At 46.5% G+C, this 22,415-nt stretch overlaps 1 protein-coding gene across 5 annotated transcripts in view; it reads left to right on the top strand.

The window, feature by feature from the left end:
* The window catches only part of DHX40 (DEAH-box helicase 40), a 96,358-nt gene extending 74,269 nt beyond the window's left edge, over positions 1–22,089 (top strand). For 4 of the 5 annotated variants that reach the window (XM_068268768.1, XM_068268769.1, XM_068268767.1 and 1 more), the window contains 3 exons: positions 6,310–6,379; positions 8,632–8,860; positions 21,455–22,089. In XM_068268768.1, coding sequence (XP_068124869.1) covers positions 6,310–6,379; positions 8,632–8,860; positions 21,455–21,582 — 427 coding nt within the window. In that variant the 3' untranslated portion in view covers positions 21,583–22,089. Of the gene's footprint in view, positions 1–3,467; positions 3,545–6,309; positions 6,380–8,631; positions 8,861–21,454 lie in introns of those variants that run through there. The other variant, XM_068268772.1, reaches the window with a different exon arrangement.
* The last annotated feature ends 326 nt before the right edge of the window (positions 22,090–22,415 follow it).

Genomic DNA, 22,415 nt, shown 5'->3' with positions numbered 1-22,415 from the left:
CTTTCTGACGACCCCTAAATCGTCGCCCTACGCCTTTTAGTTTTCTCTATTTTCGTGATCGAAATCGCAGCCGCTGCAATTTCAATCGCAAAAATAGCGAAAACTAAAAGGCGTAGGGCTTTGATTTATATATCATTGGAAAGAGGAGAAAGAGAGCTTTAAAATGATATGCATCTTTCCATAGTTTCTGCACTGCTCGGAGTCCCTTTAAAGGAGTACTGTAGGGGGAAAAAAGAGTTGAACTTACCTGGGGTTTCTAATGGTCCTCCGCAGACGTCCTGTTACCGCGCTGCCACTCACCGATGCTCTGATCCCGGTCTCAGGTTAACTTCTGGAATTTCCGACTTTAAAGTCGGAAAATCACTGCGCCTGCACGGCAGCGCCCGAGCTTCCACTGAAGTCACCAGGAGTGTATTGTGGAGGCCCAGTACGGTCTGAGCCTGCGCAGGAGTAGTGGTTTTCTGACGTTAAAGTCGGAAATTCCAGAAGTAAACCGGCGGTGGGGACCGGAGCATCGGTGAGTGGCTGCGTGGGCACAGGACGTTTGCGGGGGACCATTAGAAGCCCTGGGTAAGTTCAACTTTTTTTTTTTTTCCCCTACCACTCTACAGTAGTCCTTTAAAATATTTCAAAAAAGGCTTGTTTTTGCTGTATAAAAAAAAACAACTTGCCACTTCCTAATCCGTCCCATACCTTCTTGCTATCCACAAACCATTGAGAAGACTGAGGTGCCCTCATTTGTCCGTGGAAGACTCAGATGGGTAGGATAGGCATCTTGTCCTCTATTGTGGGCCTAAAGTTTGGCTCTAAAACATCCAGCTAGTGTTCTTCAGTTCAGCAAAGGCACTTTTAGACACCTTTGTGGGTGGTTGCGCACATGGGGCTTGATTCACTAAGATAAATAGCATGCCTTATCCGAGTTGACACGGCTTATCCGAGTTAACACCCCTTACATAGTTACATAGTTATTTGGGTTGAAAAAAGACATATATCCATCGAGTTCAACCAGAGAACAAAGTACAACACCAGTCTGCTCAACCAGCCTCCTATATCCCCATTGATCCAGAGGAAGGCGAAAAACCCTTACGAGTCCAGATGGCAATCAGATAAAATCCCCTTATCTGAGTTAACACTCCTTATCAGAGATAACACGCCTTATCAAATGTAAGATGCCTTATCAGAGTAGCATAGCGAGCGCTACGAACTTATGCCTGCTAATTGGCAATGACGAGAGCTCCACTCGTCCTGACCTGAGCCCTTGCGGGTTCGTAATGCTCGCTATGCTACTCTGATAAGCTGTGTTAACTTTAAAAAGGCGTGTTATCTCTGATAATGAGTATTAACTTGGATAAGCCATGGTATTTGTCTTAGTGAATCAAGCCCAAGGTGCGGTGTAATTTGAGCGTGGCATAATTGTCATCCACAGTGCAATGCACCGCACCATTACAAGTCCCTGCAGCAGACTGTGCCAACCTTACTGTTGTACAGGAAGTATGTCATGGCAATTCCCCCGATTTGTGCATGGTCACCGCACCGCAAAAATGTATAAAGATTGATTGCGGGGCCAGTGACTTCCATGGAGTCGTGCACTGCTCGCCAATGGGCTGCAGCTACTGTGTCGGCCGGACCACTCCCGTCACATTGCGGTTACTGGGGCCTGTCTCATAAATAGTAATGGCCACTGTGTCAGGGACAGTACCACGACGTGACATTAAAAGTGTGAAAGGACCTGAATATGGATAGCCCTGTTATAAAGCACCTGATGGCCAAATTTTGCCTGAATATACTTGTCTGCTGGGAACAATGAAGGAGAAATTTTAACTCAGAATGCAACATCTTATTGATTTGTCATTTGAAAACTGATTTGACTGACACATTAGACACCTAATACTATGACATGTAGTAGGTTTGCTCAGTGAATCATTTGTATCATGAAGAAAGTAGCTGGTCTGCTTTAAAGGGATACTGTACGGGGGTCGGGGGAAAATGAGTTGAACTTACCTGGGGCTTCTAATGGTCCCCCGCAGACATCCTGTGTTGGCGCAGCCACTCACCGATGCTCCGGCCCCGCCTCCAGTTCACTTCTGGAATTTCTGACTTTAAAGTCAGAAAACCACTGCGCCTGCGTTGCCATGTCCTCACTCCCGCTGATGTCACCAGGAGTGTACTGCTCAGACACAGACCATACTGGGCCTGCGCTGTGCGCTCTTGGTGACATCAGCGGGATCAAGGACACGGCAACGCAGGCGCAGTGGTTTTTAGACTTTAAAGTCTGAAATTCCAGAAGTGAACCGGAGGCGGGGCCGGAGCATCGGTGAGTGGCTGCGCGGGCACAGGATGTCTGTGGGGGACCATTAGAAGCCCCGGGTAAGTTCAACTCATTTTCCCCTGACCCCCCCCTACAGTATCCCTTTAAAGAGCGTCTGAAGCGAGAATAAATCTCGCTTCAGACCTCATAGATAGCAGGGGCACATGTGCCCCTGCTAAACTGCCGCTATCCGGCGGGCTTAACGGGGGTCCCTTCACCCCCAAATCCCCTCGTTTCAGCGGGGGAGCGCTTCCTGGTTGGGGCAGGGCTAACCGCCGCAGCCCTGCCCCACGCGCGTCTGTCAGCGCCTATCTCCGCCTCTCCCCCGCCCCTCTGTCTTCCTTCACTGAGAGGGGCGGGGGAGAGGCGGCGATGCGCTGCTGATAGACGCGACTGGAGGCAGGGCTGCAGCCGTTAGCCCTGCCTCCAGGAGCGACCAAGTCTGCGACCAAGTGTCGCAGTGGGGGGTTTGGGGGTGAAGGGACCCCCGTTAAGCCGCCGGATAGCGGCGGTTTAGCAGGGGCACATGTGCCCCTGCTATCTATGAGGTCTGAAGCGAGTTAATTCTCGCTTCAGACTCTCTTTAAAGCCAGTGGGTACCAGTTTAAAAATCAAAAAGTCAGATACTCACCTAAGGAGAGGGAAGGCTCGGTCCTAATGAGCCTTCCCTCTCCTCTCCCGGTGCCCTCGGTGCTGCGCTGGCTCCCCCATACGCGTCCGCCGCCGCAGGGACTTCGGAGGTCTTCGGGAGCACTCGGGCTTCCGAAGACGGGCCGCTCCATACTACGCACGCGCGAGTGCGTCATAGAGGGCGCTGTCGCATGCGTAGTATGGAGCGGCCCGTCTTCGGGAGCCCGAGTGCTCCCGAAAGCTCTCTTCGGCTGCGGAAGCGGCAGTATTTGACCGAACTGGTTGAATACTGCCACGGGGGATCCTGCGCGGGACCGGGCACCGGGAGAGTAGAGGGAAGGCTCATTAGGACCGACCGAGCCTTCCCTCTCCTTAGGTGAGTATCTGACTTTTTTTGATTTTTTAAATGGTAAACATTCACTTTAAGCTGCCTATCATTTGACTGTTTGAAATGCAGCCATTGACAATGTATCCAACTGAATAAATGGTGCACTGCATTAATGACTTTTGGCTATGTTGTACTTCACAGGAAATCAAGCACATAAAGTCATCCAGTCTGGAAAATGTCAACATAAATCCACACTGGCAATCCATCTACCATAAAACACAAAACTTTTACTAGTTGCAGTTAACAGTCGATAAAACCAAAGTCCATATACTGACACATACTAGCAAGTATACCAAAGGTACAAGAGGTGCAGAGAATTGGTGCACACAAGTTCTTCCTTAAAAAGATCCTGAAGTGAGAAAGATTTGGTGGCTGTTATATGTATTTCCTTTTAATACCAGTTGCCTGGCAGTCCTACTGATCCTCTGCCCCTAATACTTTTATCCATAGAGCCTGAACATGCATGCAGATCAGGTGCTCTGACTGAAGTCTAACTGGATTAGCTGAATGCTTGTTTCAGGTGTGTGATCCAGACACTACTGCAGCCAAATGAGATCAGCAGGACTACTAGGCAACTGATAGTGTTGAAGGGAGTAGAAACCCTATGTATAGAATTAGAAAATAAAACTATATTTGGCATCCTCCCAATAAATGTACTGAATGATCTATATTCTTGTGACTGAAGCCTGGCTTTTCTTTATATTCATCCTCGGTAAGCATCCTTCAATTTCCACCTAACTGGCATTGGTCAGCAGGATCAATCTGGTATACATACTGTTGAATGTGATGCAATTGTTATTTATTTGGGTGGAAGGGGGGGGGGTTAAATGCATTTAAATTTATATTAATTTTTAAAGCAGTGTTTCATCCCACTTTAATGCTGGGAATACCCCATGAGTTTTTTTTTTGGCAGATAGATAACTCGATAGATAATTTCCGACAGGTTGGATTTGGTTCAGATCTTTTTTTCTGATCGATTTTCTCATAGAATTGAATGGAAATTGATCAGAAAAACGATCGGAAAATCGATTGGGCGGTAAATCTGCTGAAAAAAATCATCATGCATTCCTAGCATAAGAGAAAGCACACGGTTTCCCTGGGCAAAACGCCCTATTCAAACATAATCAAGTCACCCATATAGCCCTTCTTTAACTACTTTATTTTTAATAAGGAGTACCATACGGACCATGGTGTCCATGGATCCACATGTAACATGCTTTACAAACATAAGTGATGCTTCTGAACACTGCAGTATCTGTAAGGATTTACTGCTTAGATGCTGTATATCCCGGAGGCATAGTAATACCGCCCTCAGTATGCTTTGCCGCTGACCTCACCCCCAGCAGTCACAGCTGAAAATCCATGTCATGCAAAAAAAAAAACTAACACAAGTAGATTTCTTCAGACACAAGACCTTGTGTCCTGAGTTATTTGAATCAAGCACATAATGGTAAAACCCAGTTTCTTAGAGGAAAGCGCAAATGCCCCTAGAGGAAAGCTGTGGATGCTAGTTTGCACACAGCAATGGAACTGAAAGCGTTCTTCCCTCTGGACTTGTTTGAGTTTAACTGTTGAGCTATCGGCCTCTGTGATTCTAAAGTTTCTCAGGCTCACCCACGTGTGGTTTTCAGATACTATTTCGTTTATCTCCTGAATTTAACTACCTTTGTGCATATGCATAAAACATGAATGGTTGGTGGAACCAGAGACCAGGTTTCAGAAACACTTTTTTTTTGTACAGAAGTCTCTGATCTGCAATTGGTGGTCTTGTCTTTATTTAATATATTAGAAGCAGTTCACGTTTCCTGTTTTACGTTTAGTATTAAAGAAGTTAACGTCACCACATTAATTCTGTTTATACTTCAGTGCATAGGAATAAGACAAAATAAACATTTTAGGTTTATTACCAGAGATGGCCTATGCCTTAAAGTAAAACTCCCGCCATTGTTTTTAAAGGACACCTGAAGTGAGAGGATATGGAGACTGATGCCTGAAGATTAAATGGATGCCAGGCAACTGGCATTGTTAAAAAGGAAATAAATATGGCAGCCTCTGTATTCCTCTCAGTTCAGGTGTCCTTTAAGTCTTAGATATTGTACGAAAGGTTTATAACCTCTGCCAGGTCAGTTTGTGTGTTTTGATCTAAAAAATAAAAGTTTTAGGTGGAATTGCATGACCTAAGGTTGATTGTGTATTGCAAAATTGAGCTTTCCAGTGATTAATTTAAAACCTCAAAAGGCCTCCCTTTAAAGGACATCTGGAGCCCAAAAAAACATTCAGTTTTTATACATACCTATGTAGAGGGAAGGTACTGCATACCATAGAGCAAGGCTGGGCAAACTTTGCGCGGCTTGGCGCCGCTTGCTGCAGACTACATTCCTTAATTTTACATGCTGGCACGTCACAACGTGTCATGTGATGCCCTTTGCTATGGAGAACTGATACTGGATTCGGCGATGCAGTGAGTTTTAAGTCCCCCTTTTTCCTCCCACCCATGACTCTGCAGCGAGGGAGGAAGGAGAGGACTGAGCCGTAGTTTGCCCAGCGTTGCCATAGAGCCTTCCCAATCCTCAATCCGTCCCGTCGTTTCTGTGCTATCCCCAATTGAAGTTATCTGACCTGCTAGGTCAAACAGCTCTTCGACAGTGCTTATGCAAACTTCGGAATTACTGGGATCTGTCGATATTTCCAAAGACGAGCACATCTGTAATGTGCACATAGGGGACCAGTTAACTTACCAGTATGTTTTGGGGATGTGAGAGATTTTTCAAACTCTATGCAGATAGTGTCTTAAAGTGCTGCAAGAGTGCCAGCCATAATGCCACCATGCTGTCTACTAATGATATCCTGATACGAATGTTGAACTGATCAGTCTGTGTCTAATAGTTAGTGCACATTACACTTTGTAACTGCCATTTGCAATGTATGATCACCACGTAACAGCGAGAGGTTATAATGACTTTGTTTACATTTGAATGTGTAGGTCAGTAGGAAGAACATTCTGCACAATGGATGGAAATGGCAGTGTGGTACACATCCACCCTTCATCAGCTGTGAGTATTTCAAATGTGTGTAGGTATTTTTGCCGAGTTTTATCATTGGCTTTACTTCCTCAAGGAAAGCAGGCTTGCACATACGTACTAGAAGGTGTGGTTGGTAGATCATAGGGCCTATCTATCTATAAAGGGGCAAACAGCCTGTTCACTAGAAAAATACTGAGACTTTAACTTCCTGGCATTTATATGAAAATTGAGTTATCCATATGTCAGTCTGGCTTTCAAAAGTGAAGAAGAAAAAGTGGACATCTTCTTTTTCTCAGATCACAACTTTTATAAATAGGCCCATATAGCTTTAGCTTTTATTGGGAATTTTTTCTTCAAAACACCATACTGATACCACTTTAGAGTATATTTCATGTATATGAAAATCGTTTTATTTACCAGCCAAGTATGAATATCAGACAAACGCAGCAAAATAATACTAATTAAAAACCACACACAGTTCACACTCCGTTTAAGCCAGGCATGGGCAAACTTGGCCCTCCAGCTGTTACGGAACTACAAGTCCTACAATGCATTTACCTTTATGAGTCATGACTGTGGCTGTCAGACTCCTGCAATGCATTGTGGGACTTGTAGTTCCTTAACAGCTGGAGGGACAAGTTTGCCCATTCCTGGTTTAAGCACAAACCACTGTGTGTGCATACACCAGATCCTGATGCCATACATGTGAGTGGAGACTATTCCTCAGTTCATTAGAAGACCTACACATGAAGATGCAAGAGTCAGTGGGCCAGATTTATCAAGAGTGTCTGAGACAAAATATTGGTAGGTTTTTAGAAATCCATGCAGAACTGTTTCAGGCATCTTAAGAAATCATTAGATAGTGCAGATTCCTTCTAAAATAGGAGGAGATAGGAAGGTCTCTCAGACAGTGCAGTGTGTGAGGGGAATTGCTGTTGCTGAGGTAACCAACACACCTGCTGTATTGATAGCAGCAGGCTCTGCAGAGGAATTCAGCTGGCGGGAGGAGCACATCACAAATCATGTCTAGTCTGCACTCTGCAATCATGTCTAGTCTGCACTCTGCAATCATGTCTATCCCGCAGTTCTGTAGAACTGCTATCAAGCACTTCTTAATCTGCGCCAGTTTAGGGATGGATTTGCACTTCTCTTAACTGTAGTGCAGCTCTAGAAATTCATGCTAAATTGCCACTATTACCTAGGATTTAAGAAGGTTCTTATTATCATGCAGAACCATTCTCCCTGCTGGTTAGAACAGATTAAGAAGAAAAAACTGTCTGTAATCCGTTGATAAATCTCCCCTCTCCCCTAAATCTCAGTGTCTCACTGCTTCTGGAGTACAATGGTGCAGCTGCCAAGGTGCCAATATATTAATGTAGATATTAAATCAGCATGTGGTGCTATGTTTGCCACATGCTTGGTACAGGTGCGTGATTCAGACAATACAGTTTTATAAAAGATTAGCAGGACACCAAGGAAACAGGGACGTAACTACAGGGGAGCAGCCCTTGCGACTGCGGGAGGGGGGGGTCCCATTTACTGTAAAGGGGGCCCCATCTACTACTTCACTCCCTTTGTAAAGTCCTTCCTTCAGATCAGGTGTTTTTGTGACTATACTTGTTATTGGTGTGATGATTGCAATGTCCACGCATGTTTTATGACCCTTGCCAGGGCCGGTTCTCTCATGTTGCAAGGTGAAACATTTGCATTAGGCGCAGAGATTTCAGGGATAGCATTTTTGTACTGTGTGTACCTTCCTGAGGTGGAATGGGGTGGCTGAGGGTGAGCAGTTTGCTTGTGACAGACTCACAGCCAGCCAGCGTGCTATTGTTGAGCTGCAGCATGTCATGTGAGAACATTAAATGAAGCAGAGTAAATTGTCGGGTGCTGAGCGATCATTTCAAATGGGGGGGGGGGGGGTGGATCCGCATCCTCACATGTTTACCTCCAGGCAGCAAACAGTCTAGAACCGGCCCTGACCCTTGCAAGATAGGGCCTCAGGCTGTAAGGGGTCACCAGGGGTAGGCAAGGAAAAGGGTATGAACTTTGGGTGGCCCCATCAACATTTTTCTGGGGGCACCCGTGATTCGTAGTTACATCCTCTGCCAGGAAATATGCATTCTTTAAAAAGAAATAAATATATTGTTGGTGCACTTGTCATTTGTGGGCTGTTACAGCCCTTGTCATTTGGGGCCATTTTGCTGCATTTTCATTAGGGTGGGAAAATAGGTTTATTTGCTGATGCCTTTAAACTTTAAATTCTTTTACTTTCTACATTTCAGTTGCATGGACAGGAAGCCACCTTAGAGTGGATTTTGTTCCATAGTGTCTTGGTGACATCAAAGATATTTGTCCGAACGTTGTGTTCCATCCGCTATGAATGGGTTAAAGACTTGTTGCCAAAATTGCATGATATAGATGCTTATGAACTGAGCAGTGTGGCCAGAGAAGAAGTGACGGAAGAGGAAATAGCCAAGTGGAAATCTAGAGAACAAGCACAACAACCCAAGGGTGAGATAACTTGCACTAACCCATTGTTGCAATCTGTATGTGTCATAATAGAACTCTGCCATAGGACATTGATTCCATGCATGGATTCCAGCCCCCTGGAGTTATCATGTGCCTGCGCTGTCATTCCTCAATTCTCCAGCAAGCAGCACAGCCCCCTGAAAGCTGGCTGGTAGCGCTGCCTGGTCGTGCTGCCATTGCTGGGAGTGCTCTGTGCATGCACAGTAGTGATTTTTGCATACTGCGCATGTGCAGAACGTTCCGGGCAACAGGGACCATGCAGGAAGGCATGTGGCCTGCCAGCTTTGCAGGGGTTGCCGCTGCTGCCCGTAGGGTCTCAGAAGTTCGGTGTGGGCACAGGATGACTCCAGGGTGCTGCAAGAAGCCCCAGGTAAGTAAAACTGATTTTTTTTTTTTTGCCTTTAGATTTCCTTTAATGTGCTTACTAATGATAGTCTTACCACTTTTATGTATTATGCGGAACTACCTAAAGTTATATTCAGATTATATTCACTCAGTTTATCCTTAAACTACATAGATTTGATGAAATTGTACAATGTAGAATAGATTGTATCATTAATGGGCACTTTTAGTCTTGCAGCCTTACAACCTTTCGTTTAAAGGGCATTTCCTGCTTAAAGGGACACTTAAGCCAGGAATAAAAAAAAAAATTTTTTTTTTACTTGCCTGGGGCTTCTACCAGTCCCCTGCAGCCGTCCTGTGCCCTCGCAGTCACTCATGGAGCCTCCAGTCCCCTGCCACCAGCTAGTTTTGTTTTTACTGACAGGTTCTGACGGAGTCAGCAGGCTTTTGTCTGCGCCTGCGCAGGCCTGGCCACGCGTATCCTTCTTCATGTTCCCGTCCTCAATAGCGACCTGCACAGGTGCAGGACTCTATTGAGGACAGGAACGTGAAGAAAAATGTGTGGCCAGGCCTGCTGGGCCTGTCAGTGAAAATGAAACTAGCTAGCGGCGGGGAACCGGAGGCTCCGTGAGTGACTGCGAGGGCTCGGGTCGGCTGCAGGGGACTGATAGAAGCCCCAGGCAAGTAAAGCTAATTTTTTTTTATTCCTGGCTTAGGTGTCCCTTTAAGCAAGATATGCCTTTTCAAATCTTCTTCTTTAATCAGTGATGTATAAAGACAGTTAGGACAAGTCTGTCACATTTCAAACTATTTGTCACTTATTCATTGAAAATTTACTGTAAAGTACCTCTTGCTATACACTGATGGTAAAATCTCATTTTCTGTCTCTGTATGCACTTGATGTCTTCTTGTTCTTTGTATAGCTCTTAGGGTAAAAGCCATACTTGTCCCTTGTGGCTGATATCAGTTAAAAGGCCACCTGGGTCATGTAAGCAAGACTTTACAGGTTTTGTGATGCATGGGAAAAGCCCAACTTAAAGAACAAGCGACACCCATGCTAACCTAGAAATAAAAAACACATCTGTAAGTAGATAAATACTACTTCTACTTACATAACAGATGTGCTATCCACGTAATGATTCCTGTGAATTTTATAAAGGAAAAAGCGGAAAATCCTATTCTAGATAGTGGCCATCTTGCCAAGCTAACGCTGACATCATATCCTCCCTGACTCCTGTTTTCCCCCCTCCCTTATCTTGCTTGTTGTGTATTCATTAGCTGCCCTCCTCCCAGAGTCTTCAGACACTTCCACTGTGGTGTACACTAGCAACTTCACTGTCTTGTAAACACAAGTGATCAGAGGGTGTTTCTGATAAGCAGCTAGGCAGGGAAATAAATGGAAGAGGAGGAATATATCATAGATAAAAAGAACTCCCAGCATTCAACTGTTTGGCACTAGGGCCAGTGCTCCTAAAGTATGTGATGACTCCAAACCATAACCGCAGAAAACGTTTTGCAAGTTTTGAATGCAGGATTAGCATCTTTATCACTTAATACACTCAGACCAGTTGCTGTTGAAATTTGATTTTTATGGTGACAATACCTCTTTAAAGCCTGAACTAATATTCCTGTGCCTGAACCTATTTAAACCATGTACATCACATCAAAGTAACATGATTTTACTTCTGCTCAGTGTTATTCCTCCTTACTGGCTACAGTTGCAGAACATGATGTTTCTGTGTCATGGTGTATGTAAGTTTTTTTCAGAGTTATATGCCTATCTACCCTCTTACACTATGCCTCAAGAGTAGGGGGGTAGAGGAAAGCCACTTTAAGGTCACCTTCTGTCTAGACCCAAATAATGCTTCTGACATGAACGTTTTGGAGTGAAGGTCCTTATCATTTATAATGCCCAAGAGGCAAAAAAGTGGGTCTGCTTTCACAGGGGTTCCCATTCTATCATGCATGAATTTAACAACTTGTGTCCAGTATGACTTTACAACAGGGCATTTTCATATTAAATGTATAAAGGTGGTGAACTAGGACAGTGGTCACTGGTCAATGAGTTATATTTGGTTACTTCAGAGGGAGTCAGATATGCCAGGCGCACAAGGTACAGTTGAGTGACACGCTCCTGCACACTTGTAGACGTTTTATTAACTACTGTTAATGAGTCTTCCGAGTCCTCAGCGTTGAGATCAACGTCGGCAATGGTCCATTAATTCATGGACTGCATAATGCGTTTGAGTGCCTCATGTTCTGTCATGGATTTGTATAGATGACCAGTCAGATGCTTGGTGGGGCCAGACTGAATCAATTCCACGATAGGAGAGGAGACGATTGGAATGGATAGACTGCCTAACTGACCACAAACGGCATGTGCTAGTTGTAGGTATCGGAAGTAATGTTTAGCAAGGCCTGGATGCTCTTGAACCAGGAATTCAAACGGAGGTAGCTTGCCCTGAATTACTATTTGGCCTTGAAACATAATGCCCCGCTGGGTCCAGAAATGAGGATCTAGCAGGCAATCCTCTTTGACATAGATCTCCACTTCCCAGTTGTAGATCCAAGCCTTGTACACATATATGAGGAATGTCGGCCGGTGGGGATTGGTACTCGATCCTTCGTGCAACATTGTAGGACCTGCAGGCTAGTGACATGTTCTGTTGCTATGCAGGGTAGGCGGAGGGCAAACACAGCGGCACTGGAGTGACATCACGTGGGAGCTGGGTGAGTGGGAAGAACAATGCTCTTGGCTGACCAGGTCAGTGGCTGCTGTACACACACTGGATACTCATCAGAGGCGGTCGTTATCGTGTGTACGGTTATCGTGTGTACAGGCCTTTACTTTTCAGTCTTCCAAAAAGAAGGGAAATTCATTTAGACATTAATGCACCTGACAAACCAGTAAAGTAAGATTGGCTTGGCATGTGCTAGGAAATGCATTTTAGAGCTTGACAGCACAGAGAATCGGAATAATTTATTTCACCAAGCAGGGGTGTAGCTAGAAATGACTGGGCCCCATAGTAAACAATTTGTATGGGCCCCCCCACGACCTTCCAACCCTACAAAGCGCATAGGTTAGCCAGACATGGGTGCCACTGCCCCCCAACATATGTTAGCCAGACATGGGTGCCACTGCCACCCCAGCATATAGGTTAGCCAGATATGGGTGCCACTGCCCCCTCAGCATATAGGTTAGCCAGACATGGGTGCCACTGCCCCCCCCCCCAGCATATACTTTAGCCAGACATGGATGCCACTACCCCTCTCCCCAGCATATAGGTTAGCCAGACATGGGTGCCACTGCCCCCCAGCATATAGGTTAGCCAGACATGGGTGCCACTGCCCCCCAGCATATAGGTTAGCCAGACATGGGTGCCACTGCCCCCCAGCATATAGGTTAGCCTAGGGTGACCATATTTTGATTTCCAAAAAAGAGGACGATCACATGGGCGTGGTCATGGGTGGGGCCAAATATACAAGACCTTAGCAGTGTGCTGTCCAACTTCGCGGGCATGGAGGGCCATTTTTTTTCCCCAGACCACATGGTGGAGGGCCGGCCAACCACAAAATGCAATCTTATTGGCAGTAGATTTCCCCACAAAATGAAATCTTATTGGCAGCGGATTTCCCCACAAAATGAAATCTTATTGGCAGCAGATTTCCCCACAAAATGCATTCTTATTAGCAGCAGAATTCCCCACAAAATGCAATCTTATTGGCAGCAGAATTCCCCCCCACAAATTGCAATGTTATTGGCAGCAGAATTCCCCACAAATGCAATGTTATTGGCAGCAGATTTCCCCACAAATGCAATCTTATTGGCAGCAGATTTCCCCTTGGCCCCCATTCTAACCCCCCCCCCCCCCCCTGGAGCCAGCACCAGGCACAACATATACATATATACTTACAACAATGCTGCAGCTTGCGTGGGGTCGGGTGACTGGTCGGGTCGCACCGTTCCTCCTCGGGTGACGCACGGGTGGCCTTTGGCTCCAGGGCACGCTCCTCAGCTCCGGCTCCAGTACAGACAGTCGGTCTGAGGAGAGGCAGCCAGTCCGCGGTCCGCTCCCTCCGTCGCGAGTGACGCCACTCCTCCGAGTCCTCCTTCTTCCTCCCTGGCTGGCCGGAAGCCGGAACTATAGAGTAAGTGTCGGGCCGGCCGCCAGGGAGTGTGTCAATGCGCGAAGTAGTCCCCCTCATTACACCAGCCACCTTAACAGATGAGGGGGGCTGAGCGGGCCCGCTCTTCTACAATTGTCGGGGGCGGGCAGACCCGGACCAGCATGATAATAAATTTTTTAACAAAATGCTCTGAGCTACGGGCCCCCTGTGGCGTAGGGCTACCGCGGGCCCCATAGCAATCGCTATGGTTGCTATCGTGATTGCTACGCCCCTGTCGCCAAGTACAAGGGGGGTTGTACCCGGAATTATTTTTGGCACATACATGGTCGGTGGAGGTACAGTACAGTGGACACTTAGTAATATACATAGAGTGGTACACATAGTAACATACAGCATAGAGTAATAAAAACATACATTTAAGTTGCACAGAGCAGACATGAAGCATAGTAGAGAAGTACTAGCGTGGCCATCCGAGTGCTATTTGAGTGGAGCTGCCACACTTACTTGCGGCGCTCACTGCTCTGCAGCATTTCGGATGCCCGCATTACGCCAGAGGAAGAAATAGTGCAGAGAGAGAAGTTAGTCCTGGTGCTGTGGCAGTGACCTGCTGGCTGGTGGCATGGCTGGGAGGGACCTCTCTGGCTGCGTACGGAAATCCAGCTTCAGGCTTGCGGCCTAGTCCGGCGAGGTGGGTCAGATGATGGGGGGGCGACACTGCAGTTTCCTGACAGCCTCCTGGCTGTGTTTATCTGCCCATGGCACTGATATCTTGCTGGCCTGGAAAGGGTCCCGCGGGAGATGCTGCGATGGAACCTCTGCAGCAGCCCTGATGGCGTGGCTGGGGGGCCTGTTTAGGCCTGTTGTGTGGGAGCAGTGACTGTAACTGTAATTACCATTGTTAGGCCTCTTGCACACTGCACATCCGATTCAGATTCAGATTCCGCTTTCCAAAATCCGATTCCGATTTTTAATCTGAAACAGTTTTGCTTGCACACTGCACATCCGATTCAGATTCCGATTCAGATTTTTAATCTGAATCTGTTTTTTGTTTTGCAGTGCGATTTTTTTTTTTTATATCCGATTCCGATTCCGTTCAACTGTGCTTAGCTACAGTGCAGATTAGTTGTTGACTAGGGCATAGTTTTTTTCCCCCAGGCAAAACATTGAATTTCATTGGCTGCACAAATAGAAAGTGTACACCCACTTAGAAACTTAAGGGCTGGTTCAGACGGACGTCTGCGGAGCGTTTTTAAACGCCGCGTTCAAACGCCCGCGTTTTTTTTTCAAGAACGCTAGCGTTTAACTGCTAAGCGTTTACAGGCTTTTATTAGCTTTCATGTAGTAGCGTTTGCTAGCGTTGCGTTTTCTTGGCTTTTGCTGGCTTTTACAGGAAGTGGGCGTTTTTAAAGGGAAAGGGCTTGGTTATGTGTCTGCAGGAAGCGGAAATACCTTTGTACTTCCTGTACTCCGAGTGCTGGTGACATACTTTGCCCAGAGCTCTGGTTTGTATTGTGAATTGCGTTTTTCTTGCTGGAGATATGGATGAGATTCAAGCGTGCCTTGTTCAGCTGAAGCTTGTGACTCTCAGGGCGCTTCTGTCGAGGCCTCCGACGGGTCACAGGGTGAGTGCTGGGAGGCTGTGGGTTCATCCTATTGTTGCAGAGAGATCCAGTAGAGGTGCATTTATGTCCCTTTACCACGATCTCAGAAGACATCCTGCTCGTTTCTTTGGCTACGTGCGGATGACCGTGGATTCCTTTGACGAGCTGTTGGTCCTGCTATCTCCTTCCCTTCACAGGCAGCATACCAACATGCGTTCACCAGTGAGTCCTGCTGAGCGTCTCCTGGTGACACTGCGGTGAGTACACCTAATGTATGTAGTTTATTCGCTGTGTGTTACAAGTGTTTTTTTGTGTTTGTGAAGGCTAATTTTTTTTCCCCATTTTTCTAGATTCCTTGCTACGGGTGAGACTTTTGCCTCCTTACACTACCAGTTTCGTTTGGGTAGATCAACAGTGCAAGGGATTGTTCACGACACGTGCCAGAAGATATGGGAAGTCTTGCAGCCAATCTTCATGCCTTCACCGACTGAGCAGTTGTGGAAGGATGCTGCAGACTCCTTCCTTAAAAAGGCCAAGTTTCCAAATTGTGTTGGTGCCGTGGATGGAAAACATATTCGGATACAACTTCCAAGTGGTTCTGGATCACGGTACTACAACTATAAGAAGTACTTTTCAGTGGTGCTCATGGCAGTTGTCGATGCCAACTATAAGTTTCTGACGATTGATGTAGGATCCTATGGCAGTACTGCAGATTCCAACATCTTCCGATCGTCTCTCATTGGCAGCCGGTTGTACAATGGTACTTTGAACCTCCCGGGGCCTAAACCAATCCAGGAACATGGGGAACCAATGCCACATGTGATGGTCGGAGATGAAGCCTTTGCACTTCATGTCAATTTGATGAAGCCATACCCAAAGAGAGATCTGGACACAAAGAAGAAGGTGTTTAATTACCGTCTCACCAAAGCCCGCCGTTTTGTGGAGTGTGTGTTTGGAGTGTTGTCTAACAAATGGCGGGTTTTCCACAGCACTCTGGTGATGACCCCTGACCATGTAGACAATGTTGTAAAAGCAGCATGTGTACTGCACAACTTTGTGCGTGAAAAGGAAGGTGTGAATTACGATGAAATTGTGGATGCGGCCTTCACAGATCACACTGGCAGCTTCGTACGTCACACCTCAGCAGCTGGAACTGTCCGTGACAAATTTGCAAACTATTTTGTATCTTCTGTGGGAGAAGACCCCTTTCAATATAGCCAGATTTAATTTAAAAAAAAAATTCCTTTTTTTTTTTTTCCCCTGTGAATTGTATGGTTGTATGTTTTCTTACTGCATGTTGCCTGTAATAACCGCATGCCACTTCCTGGAAAAATCTTTGGGAACAAGCATGCGGTTATAGTGGGCCTTGGGGAAGCAGCAAAATATGGCATGCTGGTCCATATTGTGATGCTTACTTACTCGCTTTGTAAAGGGTGGTGGGGCGGGTAGCATTGGGAAGCAATAGCCACTTGCCACTTCCCGGAAAAATCCTTGGGAACAAGCATGCGGTTATAGTGACCCTTGGGGAAGCAGCAAAATATGGCATGCTGGTCCATATTGTGATGCTTACTTTTACTCGCTTTGTAAAGGGTGGTGGGGCGGGTAGCATTGGGAAGCAATAGCCACTTGCCACTTCCCGGAAAAATCCTTGGGAACAAGCATGCGGTTATAGTGACCCTTGGGGAAGCAGCAAAATATGGCATGCTGGTCCATATTGTGATGCTTACTTTTACTCGCTTTGTAAAGGGTGGTGGGGCGGGTAGCATTGGGAAGCAATAGCCACTTGCCACTTCCCGGAAAAATCCTTGGGAACAAGCATGCGGTTATAGTGACCCTTGGGGAAGCAGCAAAATATGGCATGCTGGTCCATATTGTGATGCTTACTTTTACTCGCTTTGTAAAGGGTGGTGGGGCGGGTAGCATTGGGAAGCAATAGCCACTTGCCACTTCCCGGAAAAATCCTTGGGAACAAGCATGCGGTTATAGTGACCCTTGGGGAAGCAGCAAAATATGGCATGCTGGTCCATATTGTGATGCTTACTTTTACTCGCTTTGTAAAGGGTGGTGGGGCGGGTAGCATTGGGAAGCAATAGCCACTTGCCACTTCCCGGAAAAATCCTTGGGAACAAGCATGCGGTTATAGTGACCCTTGGGGAAGCAGCAAAATATGGCATGCTGGTCCATATTGTGATGCTTACTTTTACTCGCTTTGTAAAGGGTGGTGGGGCGGGTAGCATTGGGAAGCAATAGCCACTTGCCACTTCCCGGAAAAATCCTTGGGAACAAGCATGCGGTTATAGTGACCCTTGGGGAAGCAGCAAAATATGGCATGCTGGTCCATATTGTGATGCTTACTTTTACTCGCTTTGTAAAGGGTGGTGGGGCGGGTAGCATTGGGAAGCAATAGCCACTTGCCACTTCCCGGAAAAATCCTGGGGGAACAATACACATTGAATAAAGTAAAAACTGACATTGTTTTTCTGAATTATTTCTTTTTAATAAAAAAAATTTAACAGAAAACATTCTCCGTTTCAATATTATTCATATATGAACTATATGTAACTGTATGTACAAAAAATATTTACAAAGCCTTGATGTGCTAACAACAGGCACAGGAGGAGAGCCTGAGAGGGCCAAGGTTTGTGGCTGATGGAGAGAAAGTCCATCACCTCATGGGGGACCCTCTGCCTGTGGCCTGGGGGGTAGCTAAGCAGCCTACCAAAGCCACAGACAGAAGGTCCTACCATGAGGAGATGGACCATCTCCCCCTCAACCACACATGGTGTTTACAGTGGGAGCACATAAATGTGTATGCTGTGCTACAACAGTAGCTCACACAGTAGGAGGCACAGGAGGAGAGCCTGAGAGGGCCAAGGTTTGTGGCTGATGGAGAGAAAGTCCATCACCTCATGGGGGACCCTCTGCCTGTGGCCTGGGGGAAGCTAAGCAGCCTCCCAAAGCCACAGACAGAAGGTCCTACCATGAGGAGATGGACCATCTCCCCCTCAACCACACATGGTGTTTACAGTGGGAGCACATAAATGTGTATGCTGTGCTACAACAGTAGCTCACACAGTAGGAGGCACAGGAGGAGAGCCTGAGAGGGCCAAGGTTTGTGGCTGATGGAGAGAAAGTCCATCACCTCATGGGGGACCCTCTGCCTGTGGCCTGGGGGGTAGCTAAGCAGCCTACCAAAGCCACAGACAGAAGGTCCTACCATGAGGAGATGGACCATCTCCCCCTCAACCACACATGGTGTAAACAAAAATAGCACACACCTTACCATTTTTTTTTAAGCATTTTTACTGGAAAACAAAGGCAGAGAAACTTGATCAAATATGTGTAACTTTCACATCGGTTCCGTACAAAAAAAAAAATATGCTTTCAATTACTTATCCTGATTGTAAGGTGGGGAGGTACAATGCATTGGGTGGGCCCGTGGGGAGGTACAATGCATTCACTGTGCCCGTGGGGAGGTACAATGCATTCACTGTGCCAGTGGGGAGGTACAATGCATTCACTGTGCCCGTGGGGAGGTACAATGCATTTAGTGGGCCCGTGGGGAGGTACAATGCATTCAGTGGGCCCGTGGGGAGGTACAATGCATTCAGTGGGAGGTACAATGTATTATAAGATCATACAGTGAGCCGCATCATGTACTTACAAATGTTGTCTCTAGTAGATGCACTATACTCCGGATACAGCTCAAAAAAATGTTTGCAAACTTCCTCCCAAGCGCGTGCCTTCCGTACATTGTTGCTGTATTCCCTGCAGGTACTGTCCCAAATGGCAGGGCGGCCATGTACCTGCTCAACCAGCTCTCCCAGCTCCACATTGCGCTCTGCTGCTGTCGCCATCGCTCTAGCCTGTCTCATCACTTCCTTTCACATCATCACTTCCTTTCGCATGGAATTATGGTTCTCCTTCCTGTTCTGTCCCCTCCTCCAGACGCCTTTGCAGACTTTCACTAGCTTTCACTGGCGTTCGAGCACGTTCGAACGCTACGCGGCCAGACGCAACCGCCTTCCAGAAGCTGCATGTTGCTTTCAGGACTAGACGCGACGCCGGGATCAACCGCCAGGCGTTTATGAAAGCTTGCAAAAGCCAGCCATAAACGCTCCCATTCACTTGAATGAGACGGCGGTAGATCCAAAAAAACGTCGCGTTTGAAAGCCCGCGTTTAACGCCGCAAAAACGTCCGTCTGAACCAGCCCTAATATGCCATTACCTGGTAGGGAGGGCGGGCTATATGCCATTGCCGGGTGGGGAGGGCGGGCTATATGCTATTGCCTGGTGGCCGGGCGGGCTATATGCCATTGCCTGGTGGCCGGGCTATATGCCATTGCCTGGTGGGCAGGGCGGGCTATATGTTATTGCCTGGTGGGCAGGGCGGGCTATATGCCATTGCCTGGTGGGCAGGGCGGGCTATATGCCATTGCCTGGTGGGTGGGCTATATGCCATTGCCTGGTGGGTGGGTAGGGTGGGCTATATGCCATTGCCTGGTGGGTGGGTGGCCAGGGTGGGCTATATGCCATTGCCTGGTGGGTGGGTGGCCAGGGTGGGCTATATGCCATTGCCGGGTGGGTGGGTGGCCAGGGTGGGCTATATGCCATTGCCTGGTGGGTGGGCTATATGCCATTGCCTGGTGGGTGGGCTATATGCCATTGCCTGGTGGGGAGGGTGGGTTATATGCCATTGCCTGGTGGGTGGGGAGGGTGGGTTATATGCCATTGCCTGGTGGGTGGGGAGGGTGGGTTATATGCCATTGCCTGGTGGGTGGGGAGGGTGGGTTATATGCCATTGCCTGGTGGGTGGGGAGGGTGGGCTATATGCCATTGCCTGGTGGGTGGGGAGGGTGGGCTATATGCCATTGCCTGGTGGCCTATATGCAAATGCATGCCGGGGGTGGTGATTACTTTCCCCTCTCCCTCACCTCCGGCACTCCTCCTCTTGTCAGCAGCTGCGGAAGATTCTTCTACAGGCTCCGGGCTCCAGCAGATGACAGACCTCCAGCCGCTGGCGAACAACATTGCAGACTGCAAAAGAGGAGACAGCTTGGACCAGGCGGCTGGAGCTCTATCATCTGCCGGAGCCTGTAACTGAATCTTCAGCTGCCGCCCACGCACTTGACAGTAGAGGTGCCCCGAGGTGAGGGAGAGAGGAAGGGGTCCGAGTTGGGTCCTCTGGAGGGGAATTAGTATAAAAAATAAATAGCCGCATGTCCTTAAGCGCTCCTTACTCTCTCCACCACGAACGCCGCACACTTTCCCTCTTGCCTCGGATGGAGGAAGTGACGCGTACAACACGTGACATCACTTCCTTACTTCAAATGCTGGCCAATCATCTCTCTGCTCTTAGGTCTGTGTGCGCGGGAACAATACAGCCGGCGAGAATCGTAATCGCAAACGTATTTACATGCGTTTGCTACACTTGTTGAACCGATTTCCGATCCGATTCCTATACTTTGCATTGAATCGGAATCGGATGAAAAACGCAGCAGCAGTAACGATTTTCAAAAACGGCATGGAGTGCAGTATACCATTAGGTATACTGTGCTAATGCGATTTGCGTTTTTCAAAATCTAAATCGGAATCGAAAATCGGACATAGTGTGCAGGGGCCCTTATATTTGCCTTTCCCTACTCCGCAGAGATTAGTGGTGTTTTTTTAAATGCCTGAAAATTTGCTGGTAAAAGTTTTGGTGAATACTCATCGACTGCTTCTATTTTAAAACGCCATTGTTTTAGTACATACAGTATGTTGTGTTAGAGCTCTAGTTCATCCTCCCACAGTTAATTTTAGTAAAGGTGAATAATGGCCCATTTCTCGCACAGTTTCAAATTTACTGCAGCCATCTTTAATGCAGAGAATTCTTTGTGCAAAGTAGCTAGCTCAGAGCTAATCACTTGACCCCTCCCACCTCCACCCCTTCCCCTGCTGAGAAAGAACTCTTTGTGGCAATTACTAAAGGTACAATGCTGCAACATTTTGTAATAAAGCCTCTAACCTTTTTTTTCTCCTCAGTTTTGTTGTAAAAGCAACCTCTACTGCTCTGCTACTGCAATAAATAAAAAGTTTCTCTCTGCTCTTATTTTTTTTGTAAACACACTGGGGAGGAGGATAAATGCTTTATTACACAATGAGCAGGGAAGAACTAGACAGGATTTAACAAGATTGCACAGCTGTAGCTACAGTGCTGGCCACAAAGAGCTATCCTTTCAGCTGCAGGAGATGGAGGAGGGTATGGTAAGGTGATCTGCTCAGTGTTTGTAGTGGAAAAACTAACCAGTGTAGTTGGCATAGACTGCTTTTCAGAGCAGCAAAGCAGAATCTCCCATTGGAAGAGCATGTTTATCATTGCAAACCCAGTCACCCAGGTAATAAAATAAAAAACAAAATGTTTTATGTTTAATGCACTAAGGATTAATTATATTCCACAAAGTATGCATTAATAAAACTTAAGCCTGAATTAGAGCATTAAGAGTATCAATGTTTTTATTGACAGATCACTTGGAAGTCTCACTGAAGAAAATGCAGAAAAGAAATGATGATCAGTCCATTTCTGATGCAAGAACCCGCTTCCTTCAACGTAAACAGCAGAAGAATCAGAATGTACATATGGACAAAAGCTGACAGGGATGTGATGCTGATGGTGCATCAGCTACCTAAAATAATATAACAATTTATGTTACCTGATGGTATATGTGACTCCACTGATAAATCGCTGCTTACCTAAAGCTCATAACCAGGGCTACTTTATAAAGATGCTCAGGCTTTGGGCGGTGGGAACTCTGGGACGGTTGTGGTGTGTAATTCTTTTGAAAATCTGGGGTTTACTGGTTATAGCTAATACAGGCTTCATGTGAGGTTATAGCTGGGGACAAAGGAAGGAAATTGGTTTTAACAGAATCCTTGAAATGAGTTTTAGGACCATCCACTGACAACTCACTTAATTTTATGTTTTGACTTCAACATGGAGGCAATAATGTTTTGCAATAGAATAAATGAAATGGAAGTTTAGATCTAATAGTATACAAAATGATATCCCACCTTTCTGTTAAGTGGATCTCCAGACAAAACTAGTAACTAAACCATTTTATTAAATATGTACTGTAATATACAGTGGTGTGAAAAACTATTTGCCCCCTTCCTGATTTCTTATTCTTTTGCATGTTTGTCACACTTAAATGTTTCTGCTCATCAAAGACCGTTAACTATTAGTCAAAGATAACAGAATTGAACACAAAATGCAGTTTGAAATGATGTTTTTAATTATTGAGTGAGAAAAAAACCTCAAAACCTACATGGCCCTGTGTGAAAAATAAATTGCCCCCTGAACCTAATAACTGGTTGGGCCACCCTTAGCAGCAATAACTGCAATCAAGCATTTGCGATAACTTGCAACAAGTCTTTTACAGTGCTTTGGAGGAATTTTGGCCCACTCATCTTTGCAGAATTGTTGTAAT

The sequence above is a fragment of the Hyperolius riggenbachi genome, chromosome 2 (assembly GCF_040937935.1).
Source record: "Hyperolius riggenbachi isolate aHypRig1 chromosome 2, aHypRig1.pri, whole genome shotgun sequence".
Taxonomy (NCBI): Eukaryota; Metazoa; Chordata; class Amphibia; order Anura; family Hyperoliidae; genus Hyperolius; species Hyperolius riggenbachi.
Note: the sequence above shows the minus strand (reverse complement) of the source record. Positions and strands in the feature narration are given on the sequence as shown.